Here is an 11704-nt window from a genome sequence, read left to right as displayed (position 1 = left end):
GGGAGACTGGGATGGGGGGAAATATACAAAAAAAAAAAAAAAAAAGAGGTCAGGTGAAGAATGGACTAACGAAATGTCAGACTGTATTCCATGAAATGTCTAGAACTGTAGCAGCTTTGGATCCATTAAGATTTAATCTAGGGTAAAAGCTGAGGGGTGAGGCTGGTCAGGAACCATCTATGTTGGTTTCCACTGGCCCTTTGGGAGTTGATAACAACCCACAGAGCTTGATTCTTCTGCTTCTGCGATTATTAGTAACACAAATAGTTGCTTGACGCAGGCAAAAAAAAATCAATCCAGCCTCTATTTTCTATTTTTGTTTTCCCTCATATCAACAAGTGATAATTCCATTATTAGGCACCACTAAATAACCGAAAGAACCTCTTCAAGTGGGACCAGGCATATTAGGCATCACGCCCATGTATTGCTGGCCAGGGTTGGGCATCATGTTACCCATGGGGGACATTTGACGTGGGCGGTTTTGTGAGTAAAGCTGTTGCTGAAACTGTTGAAACTGTTGGCTAAAACCAGGGCTAACAGGATTTGATCCTGGCCCCTGTGGTGGGCCGTTTGGTGGCGCAGTCATACGTGGGCCTCGCTGCATGGCTGGGTGAGGCATTCCATGCATAGACATGGCTGGATGCATACCATGACCTTGCATTATCTGTTGCCCCTGCATCATTCCATTGTTCATCATACCAGGTGGACCTCCACCCATCATCTGGGGGTTAAACTGGTGGGGCATGCCATGGGGAGGCATACTGCCTTCCATGCCATGAGGAGGCATTCCTCCACATACATTACCCCCACCAGGATTCATACCATTCATTGCGCCCATATTGGGCATGGGTCCACCCATTCCAGGGGCTATCATATCACAAGGACCCATGTTACCAGGAAGAGCTCCCATTGGATTGTTCATGGGAGACATATGCACTGGACTGGCCATACCACCACTGGGCATATTACCAACCATGTTAGGATTAGGGTTCTGCATCATTAGGGATGGAGGCATACCTAGAGAATGGTTGGGCATACCAGGTCTTATTTCTCCTAAAGAAGGTCCTGAAAAACGTGGCATTTTATTTTGAGGTGGTTTACAGTCTAAAGTGTGACCCGGTGAGGCCAGCTTTTGCATGAAGTCTAAATCCGGCCGCTGCTGCTTAGTATTCATATTCTGTGAATTCTGAACAGGTTGTGCTGGCAGATATTGGATGGTGTTGGGGGCTTTAGCTTGGATTTGGATATTGGCGTTGCCAACAGAATTTGCAGGAAAGTTTGGTGAATGTGTCATGCGTGAATTTGAGTTGATCATGAGGTTTGGAGGGTTCCCTGACTTGGAGTTCGATTGTTTGCTCGTGGGAGGATGCCCACTGGCATTTGGTAACATTCCTGCATTAGGGTTCACAGATGTTGGAACTGGACCAGCACAACCTTGTTGTGGTGGCAGAGGCCCTGACGACCTCTGCGCAGATACTTGTCCCATGTTCATTTGGGAAGATTCATTAGGAACTTGCTGGACCTGCATAGAAGGACTATAGCTAGGCCCGTCAACAGATTGTATATTCAGCTGTTGTATCTGCATATTAGCATTAATGAAAGTGTTATTAACTCCAGGCATCTGACCTTGTGCCATTGTATCTGGCGTCACAGAACCTTGTCCTGGGCGCACGACTGTGTTTGATGGCATCGGGCTGTTACACTGGCTTTGAGAAGTAGGTAGATTAGATGGAGTAGATGGCTGTGAGGTGCTTGTAGAATTCTGTTGGTTGCTAACATTACCTTGTATCTGTATGCTATGAAATGGACCTCCTTGCATCATGTTTTGCTGCATCTGATGTGACAAGTGTTCAACGCCCTTTGCAAGGTTTGCTAGGCTGGCCGAAGTGATATTCGTCATGTTGCCAGATTTGTTACCAGCAGCAGAACACACGCTGCTGGATGTACTGGTGCCCCCAGTTGATATGTTCGAGCTACAGTTTATTGAGGGTGGATCATAATGAGACAAACGCATCCCACCACTGGACATTGGTGAGGGTCCAGACATCGGACCGGGACTGGACAAAGGACCAACGCTGGAAGATTGGCTGGAATTGGACATGGGGCCTTTGTTGGAGCCTGGTGCTATATGCATTGGAGAGTTGACTTGGCTATGAGGGAAGTTACCACTCTGAGTTTCAGTAGGCATGCCTGGTTGCTGTGGAGGGATAGCATGTGGGGGAATGCCATGTTGTTGAGATGCCATGCTCTGACTGATACCATGTGGAGGTATGCCTTGCTGTGGAGACATTCCGTGCGGTGGTATTCCCTGTTGAGGTGACATACCATGTGGAGGCAAGCCTTGCTGAGGTGACATGCCAGGAGGCATGCCCTGCTGGGGCGACATACCATGTGGAGGCATGCCTTGTTGGGGTGACATACCGTGTGGAGGTATGCCCTGCTGTGGTGACATACCATGTGGAGGTATGCCTTGCTGTGGTGACATACCGTGTGGAGGTATGCCCTGCTGGGGTGACATACCGTGTGGAGGTATGCCCTGCTGGGGTGACATACCGTGTGGAGGCATACCTTGTTGAGGCGACATGCCGTGTGGCGGTATGCCCTGTTGGGGTGACATGCCGTGTGGAGGCATAGCTTGCGCTTGAGAATGCATGTTCTGCTGTTGAGACGTTCCCTGCTGTTGTGATGAGATGGGTTGCTGGGAACTAATTCCTTGGTTGCTCATACTTGACTGTTGATGGGGTGGTACACCTGGTTGGTGGGGGACTCCGGGTGGATGAGGTGGGGCAGCAGTAGCGACACCAGCTTGTGGCTGTTGATGTTGCGGCAGACCGACTGAAGGGTGATGTGGCGATACGCCAGGTTGATGATGTGGTGCGGACACCGTGGGTGGTTGTGGATGTGGAGGTATACTGTTCTGATGGGAGTTCATCGCCGACTGATGGGTGGCCATGTTGGATGGTGGCTGCGGATGTGGGGACATACCCGGGGGTTGAGGGTGATGCGAGGCCATACTAGACTGCGGTGCTTGAGAAGACATAGGCGATTGGTGTGGCGGTAAACCAGAATGATGTTGATGAGGGGGCATGTTTGGATGTGGTTGGTGGTGGGATGGCATGCCTGGTTGTTGTGATGCTGGATGTGGGGGCATACCTGGTTGTTGTGGTTGCTGCTGAGGAGGATGAGGATGGGGAGGCATGCCTGGTTGATGGGGTGGCATGTTTGCTTGTGGAGGAATATTTGCTTGCGGTTGTTGTTGCTGCTGCGGTTGTTGTGGTGCTTGCTGATGAGGAGGCATACCACCCGGTTGTTGATGTGGGTGTGGTGGTATACTTGCTTGTGGCTGTTGTGATGGTTGTTGTTGCTGCTGCTGCTGTTGCGATGGTTGTTGTTGTTGTTGCTGCTGTTGTTGTTGTTGTGGTGTTGGTGGTTGTTGTGAATTTCCTGTTTGGCTTGGTTCTCGATATGCTGTATTTAACTGTTTTGTTATCGTTAATTCTTGTCCTTCGAATGCGTTGAGGTAATTTAGCTGTTGAGGTGATGGAGTCGGTTGCAGGTTCTTGTAAATCTCATCCATATCTTCCCGTTTTCGTTTTGTTGACTGTGCATAGCTAGGAGGAGGTTTGCTACCGGAATTTGGAGGGGCATTCATTTCAGGCTGAAACTGTTCTGGGTTACCAGCTCTCTGTAGGGTCAGATTTGAATTTTGTTTAGCCGAAGGAGGCATGTTAAATTGCGAGTTCAGGCCAACTGGAGACACGTGACCCACAGGGTGCTCCATATTTCCAGTTGGTGGAAGCCCAGGAGAGAAGCCGTGACCCATTCTTCCAAGTCCAACCTGCTCTAGGGAGCTCAATGAAGGGGCCCGTCGAGGACCAGGGAATAAATGCATAGGATCAGGAGATTCAGGATGGCCGTGGCCAGATAGAGGGGGAGACAGCATTGGTCCATTCATGTTAGGTGAGGTAGATGCATTTAAACCAGCGACTCCTTGTCGTTTTTGTGAGATGGAACTGTAATACGAAGGGGGGGACGCATGCATTGAATTAGGGGGCATTTCCATACCAGGGTTCATCTGTTGAGCCATTTGCATGTGCTGCATTCTTCTTTTCTCAGCATAAAATTCCTGCTGTAAGCGAACCCATTCCCGCTGCGCCGTCGTAATGTTTTCTATGTTGCCCGGTTGGGGGCTAAACTGAGGCGGCATGTTCTGTTGTTGCATCATAAACTGGTGATGCTGCATCATGTGCTGCGACGGAAGAGGTTGCTGTGGCATAAGTCCCTGTTGCTGTTGCTGCTGTTGCTGTTGTTGTTGTTGCTGCTGCTGCTGCTGCTGCTGCTGCTGTTGTTGCATCATAGCTGACTGCGGTGACATCTCATGTGGAGACATGCTTAGAGGGAACATATTTGGAGGATGCTGCATTCCCTCCGGAGGTATCATGTTAGCCCCCGGAGGGAATCCTCTCTGCTGCTTTAGTTCTTCAGGAAATAATAACAGCTGCAATTTCTGAAGGGAAGCCAATGATTCCTCTCTCTTCTGCAATTGTTCCGGAGTGAGTTTGTCATCAGGAACTTTTGCTTGCAGTAAATTTCGATGTGGGAGAGGAAGACCTTTACTACACATGCGGTAGGGCTCAGGATCAAACCCTGAATTATCCGGTAACATTCCCACCTGTCCCTGTGAAGAATGACCTGGTGGAACCTGCCAAGGCATCATTCCACCTTGACCTTGACCCATCATGTTTGGGTTGTTTGAGTAATTAAGGAATTCTTGCTCCTGGAGGTTAGCATTCTGTTGTTGCACCCACTGAGCTACTAATGAATTAGGGCTGGGCCCCATATTGTTCATGTTTGTATTCTTTATACAACCCATGTTTTGTTGGTGCATATTGGCCATATTATACATGTTCATTCCGCCTGGAGGTCTGTTAAATTGGTTGCCTTTTGGAGGAAATTTCTGCAAGAGATATACAAATAAAATCAGTATGAATTTACATAATTAAAAAAAAACAATGTTTTCTTAGAGTATACATCCCGACACATCTCTCGCACTCACTCTCTCTCACTGGGTAACCATGTATCTTGTCTGCAGCTAGTCACCCGTTTCTCTCCCTCTATCATAGTTTGACTTCCCATCATCTGACACAAAGCCACCCCACTCAACATCCCTCCTAGTGGAGGGATCTTTGTCTTGTAAGTTATGGTGCCATGTAAAATGCAACCAGTACATTCTGATAAGTGGTTGGCATTATGAAGGGCATCCAACCTAAAAACTCAGGCCAGAACCGATGGAAAACAGATGATGATGACATATAACATATAATCATGTATACACATTAACCCTTTTTGAGATCAACCCCACTAGAGACTGGTCCTGGCTCTGTATTACAAATGCCTTGTTTTCAAAAGTTTAGAATCAAAATCTTCCACCAAAACTTAGTCTTGATAATAGAGTTATTTTTACCAAATTCTTCATTATATTTAAAAGTAATTTAAATAAACACAAAGAATCTCAACAGAATATGGTATCAAAAGAGTTCAATGATGATGATGATAATTGAATTTTTCAGTTTAAAGACATGTCTTTTAAAGAATTTATCACGTTTTGATGGATATATTTATTTCTCTTACTAAAGAAATAGATATATTTCTCTTACTAAAAGAAATCCTATTAAAATTTCTTTAATTAAATATTATTAGTAATTATATATAAAAAAAAATTGTTGAAATATTTTGTATATCGTAGAAGTATAACCAATTTGATGCATATAAACTTTAACAATAAAATCTTATATGGACTCTTAAGGGCCATATGGACCAAGGTGAGAACCACTGCTCTACAGAGTTATTTGATCTGCTAGAAACAGCAGTCAATTCTTCCTCTGAACTCTTTGGCTGTCTTAAGAAAGTAAGTATATTTAGCTAAACATATACTAAGTAAAAAGTAGAAAAGTGCCTTTGATTAGAAGTCTGTAGGATCAGAGTTGACCAAGGCTTGTACAACAAATCGTCTACACACTTCTCAATTAAAATTGCAATATGTGAATCCAAAAGAAAATCAAGAAATTAACCTTAGGGGTCTCTAATGTAATCGTTTGACTCAAATCTTACCGATTCTTATTAATAATGGAACTAAATTTCATGTGTATGTGTGCATGAGTGACAAATAGAAGTAATGAAAAAAATGAGAAAGAATGAAACAAATAAATACATGATATTTTTATACATTTTCAAATATTTAACTTCATTGATCAAAAATGTGGATTAAAAAAAAAAAAACATTTATCTCTACACTATGCTTTAATCAGTTTGATCACTGATTGTCATTAGGTGTCTTATCCATGGATGTATGTATATATGTCTGTATATGGAGATCTAAAGCAGTTAAGACATATTTCCAATACTAAAGATGGGGGATAATAATAATCCAAACAGCATAATTCTTGTCAACAATAATAATATCTTGTCAGGTATTTAACAAACAAGACTTACCTGTAAAAATTGCTTTGTTCTTGGTTGATCCATATGAAATGCTAAAATGGATTTATGCTGACCTTGGCGGTAAGAATCTGCAGCTTGGTTGGCTAAACTCGTATTAAAAACAAATATTTGACTATGTTGCTGCATAAAATGTGCATCAATTGGACCTGTTGACTGATGCTGTTGATGGTTAGGAGAAACCATACTAGGATGGGGCATTCCAGGAGATTGTTGTGGGGGTGTTTGGCCCAAAGGCGGGCCTTGTCCTGGACCACATTGTGGTGCAATTTGAGGATGTACCTGTCCCTGAGGATTAGGGCAGTTGGGCTGGGCAGCTTTGGAGCTGTTGCCAACTGACAGTGGTTGGGGTGCACCAGAGTTTGTACATTGAGTCTGTGAGGGAACAGGGAGAGTTTGTGTGGTTGGGGGGCCCACTGTCGTTGATGGAGTCCTTGATAGGTCATTAGAGCCAGGTGACCGACCAATGTTTTCTGCACCTGAAAAAAGAAGGAGAAAGATGTATAAACATATAAACGGAATAGTTGCTGAGGTTTATTCTCACCAATAATGGACATTAACTTGCTATAAACCTGGTCAGTTCTCTTTACCAGTAGAAAATTGTGGTTTAACTCTTTAGTATCCAAATTACTCCATCAAATGTAATAACTATTATTCACACTGTTTTGCAGTAAGCATGTGTTATCATGTAGCTTCGAGATTTCCAAGATTTATTTTTTAGAATGACATTGTAGAGTAGGTGTGTGACAGGCTGATTTGAACATAAAACAGAGAGCATATTCAGGCTGGATATGGCCACAGATAAGATGAACCATTACAGACTAATGGAGGAATATTTGAAAATATACTAGTTATTATTCTTGTCGATGTTGTGTCAACAAAGAGAGTCATTGAATTTGCTTTGGTCACATTCCTGGTTATAACATTTGTTAATTCTCTTTGAGGTAAAATTCTTCAACTGCAACAAGGTCTCAAAGGATAAGAACAAATATTTTTTTTAATATAAAACCATAGACGCAGCAGGTGAAAGAGAAATCAACTGATTCCATTAACCAGTAATGTTATTTAGACTGTTGAAATACAGATATATAAGCTTTTGCTTTTAAAAGATTACAGTCAGGACTTTTACAATAGTATTGAATTATGGTTGAACTTTGTGATTGCTCACAAACTGAGTAAGACTAGTATGATTAAAATTCTATTATTTGGTTAGTTTTCAAGTCGTGGTAATTCTGTGTATAACTGAATAATATTTTTAAGGTTAGTAGTTGTTATTCAGATCAAAGTCAACCCTGACCAACATGTCTTTTATCTCCACATAAATGTGGATGTTCTATTAGAACAAACTATACTGTGGTAGATTACTGACAGACATTTGGTTGCAAAATGCACTCTTGTTTATATTGCTAGCCAAGAGATAAATCCCCACTACCCTCAGATTACACAATTTTGACCTTCCTTGGTCTTGTCAACGATAGACACTTGAATGTATCTTTTATGTTTTTATAAACATCTAGGATTACATTATGTATTCCTACCTTTTTGAGAGATAGATATTTAGTTGCTATTTCTAGCATGTTGAGCATAAAGCCTCCCTCCACTTCCCATTTAGCTATGTAGCATTTGCAAGATGTAAAAAGAAAACAACAACAAAAAAGCATCATTGATGGTAGAATGAAGTTCTATTTTAAGAGTCAATATTTTGTGTCTATATCAAATCTTCACATCCACCCTGTTCTTTTAATACAATCTTGCACATTCTTTCTCAAATCCTCCAAACAAGGGGAAATCCAATATTGCATAAACCAACAGGTAGAACTCCTGGTTTGGACTGTGACAGTCCGGTCACAGACACGAGAAATCCTTCACCATGTATCTATTACATTTTGTTCTCAGGTTAGGTCAAACCTTTTACAAAGTCAAGATATTTACACCTGCACCACAAAATGTAGACTCAGAGCAAGCACTTTCTTTTGTTTTCGACAAAAAATAAAAATAAAAAGCATCTTCGTAATGGCAAGCTTCATACAGAAACACAATACTTGGATTTGCTTGTGATGAGACACGACACAGCCTGACGTTTATGTCATTACAAGTCTTATACTATAAAAGAAAACTGATCTCTGTCTGTCCGTCACAACAAATTTTTCGACAGAGGTAAGAAAGGGAAGAGAAAAAGTTGTTGAAAGAGGAATATATTTATATATATATATATATATATATATATATATATATATATATATATATATATATATATATATATGTATATATATATAATCGAGAAGGCGGGAGAAGAGAGAGAGAAAATAGATAAGTAGTGTTGTCGCCATAGTAACTAAAATGTGGGAATTTTAAGTGCAAACCTGTCAACACAGCAGAGAGAGAGAGTTATTAAGATGTTGTAATAGTGCTCCATGTTCAACCTGTCTGAGTATTTGAAGGAACATTTTTTTTCTTTTGCAGTGGAAATGGAAGGTGTCTGTTTCTATTCTTGCATGGAAACAGGTGAAGGTTGGTGACAGGAAGAGCATCCAAACCTGCCTCAACAAATTCCACCTGACCCACTCAGGAAACATGGAAAAGTGGACATTGAAAGATGATTATGATGGTTCATTGGTGTGGCGAGTGTACAACACATTACGATGTGTTGTCTGGAGTTCTTTGTAGTTTATTGCTGTTTGTTTGCAGAAAGACCAGTGGCCCAGACAGAACAGGATGATCAAACACCAAAATGCACTTAATCACACGAGGTGTACTACTGCCTTACTTACAATAATATCAGTAACAACAACCTAATCATTCTCGCAACATTTACAACCATATAAAGGAATTTTCGTCCTTTTTTTTTTCTTTTGGAAACTAATTACACTAGATTGTTTTGCACACACACACATGCACACTCTTCCATCTTACTTTAATTTAATTTGCGACAGTTAGAATTAACACAAGTGACAGAGTATGAAGTAGAAATTGCTAAACGTCTCTGATAACTAATTCACATACATTAGAACATAAACACAAAAACACTCCGACTCCGACTTAACCATTTGAAAGAGTTTAAATAGAAAAAAAAAAAAATTTTCTATTTAAAGTAGCAAAACGAAATGCACGAGGGAGAAATATATTGCAATTAAATTCAATACTGATTAAATTGTAGTTTTCTTCGGTGTTTATTACCAAACAAGTTTCACGTATTGTAAATGATTTGTTGATTGCAATAGATTTGAAAATGTATGAGTGTGTGGGCGTGTGTGTGTGTGTGTGTACGTGTTTGTATTTACATAAAAATGAAAATATGTAAACAAAACGTATTTTGAACAAACATTTACAGATACTATAGTTTCCCTCTCCACACAAACTCACTCCACCTTATCAACAACTTTAAATAGTCACACACAATTTAATTTTACACTGAGTATAATTTAAAGAAACGAAGATGATAACAGCTAAGTTGGGCGAACGGCAAACAACAAGTACAGGATAAGCAATGACTTAAAAACAGCAGTAGTAGCAGTAGCAGTCCAAACAAACAAGCAGCTGTTTAAACTGGACATCTTAGAAGAATAGGTTCTGGATAACCAGATGTCGCATTGAAGGACTGTATAAAATTGCTGGACTAGAAACCAAACAAACTGAAGTGTGTGTGTGTTAGTGCATATATACACATAAATCCTTTTGTCAAGATAGGTACCACAATGTCCCCAGCTGATTAAAACACTCTTCCAGCAGAAGGTGATTTACATTTAATACGGGCATTTAGGATTTAGTTTATTGCAGAAAGGTTGTAAAAATCCAGCAGGCGTGGCTGTGAGGTAAGAAGCTTGCTTCCCAACCATGTGGTTCTGGGTTCAGTCCCACTGTGTGGCACCTTGGGCAAGTGTCTTCTACTATAGCCTCGGGCTGACCAAAGCCTTGTGATCTGGTAGACAGAAACTGAAAGAAGCCCACTGTATATATATATATATATATATATATATATATATATATATATATATATATATATATATATAGATATAGATAACAGCTCAACCATGGAATTTCTACTTTTATAGATAGTCTGTAATATCTTTGGCGCTTGTGTGAATTTTTGCTACCCTGGTAACTAGCTGTTTTTTTTCCTTGTTATTCATACACATTGAAAAAATATACATACATTTATATGTGTGTGTGTGTGCGTGTGTATATATGTATGTATATGTATTATATATATGTATGTATATGTGTGTGGTTCTGGCCAGTTTGAGCATAAAATGAATAGAATATTTGGGCCGGATATAGCCGGTTTAAACAATAAAGGGTTAAGAACATGTAGTGCTAGTACTAGACATCTGTCCACACAGACACACGAGATACATATGCACACACTTAAATATAAGCACATGGTCAAAGATGCACACACACACACTGGTTTCAAATTTTGGCACAAAGCCAGCAATGTGAGGGGAGGGACTAAGTTGATTACATCGACCCCCAGTGCTGACCTGTACTTATTTTAGAGACCCTGAAAGGGTGAAAGGTAAAATCAACCTTGGAGGAATCTGAACTCAGAATATAAAGGCAGATGAACTACCACTAAACATTTTGCCTGGCGTGCCACCTTACATACATGTGCATATCGATATATTAATGAACAAGAATATTTTTGTTTACATTCATATACATACACACACCTGTGCCCCCAAATTCACAAGTTTATTTGTTTAGAGTCATATTCAACATGTTCAAGTGCATTTGGACTTGAGAAGAAACTCTTGATGCAGAGATAGCCCTAGGAGAAAATTCTCCCCTTAAACATGTCTCCGGACACAGGATAGGCTGTGAATAACATCACAGGGTTGTAGGACGTACATGTTTCTGCTTTGTTTCACTTCTTCAGCTATGATCAGCAAATCTGTCATTCACATCTGATAAGAATGGAATGATTCTTATCAAAGCAACACGATATGAATGCTGCTGATGTGTGTAATGCTGGGTCAAGCTAAAATTATATAAATAATGACAGAAAGAGAAGAGTTAATGCTGATTTTTACAACATTATTTATTTAATTCTCATGTTTTTATTTTCAAATAGTTCCGCAACCATATATGTACACATACATACATACACATGCTTTTATGTCATTATTCAGACTAGTAGAGAACAACCACACACACACACACAGAGATGTTAGTACAAGCCTAGTAAATAAGAAGGCACCGAGAACAA

General features: G+C 40.8%; 1 protein-coding gene across 23 annotated transcripts in view; it reads right to left on the bottom strand.

The window, feature by feature from the left end:
- Positions 1-6: 6 nt before the first annotated feature.
- LOC106882391 (trithorax group protein osa) overlaps positions 7-11704 on the bottom strand; it is a 656478-nt gene continuing 644780 nt past the window's right edge. For all 23 annotated transcript variants that reach the window (XM_052969220.1, XM_052969219.1, XM_052969227.1 and 20 more), the window contains 2 exons: positions 6493-6977; positions 7-4957 (listed from right to left, as the gene is read on the bottom strand). In XM_052969220.1, the coding sequence (XP_052825180.1) occupies positions 386-4957; positions 6493-6977 (5057 nt within the window). In that variant the 3' untranslated portion in view covers positions 7-385. The remainder of the gene's footprint in view (positions 4958-6492; positions 6978-11704) is intronic.

Source organism: Octopus bimaculoides, chromosome 7, assembly GCF_001194135.2.
Source record: "Octopus bimaculoides isolate UCB-OBI-ISO-001 chromosome 7, ASM119413v2, whole genome shotgun sequence".
In the NCBI taxonomy this organism is placed as follows: Eukaryota; Metazoa; Mollusca; class Cephalopoda; order Octopoda; family Octopodidae; genus Octopus; species Octopus bimaculoides.
Note: the sequence above shows the minus strand (reverse complement) of the source record. Positions and strands in the feature narration are given on the sequence as shown.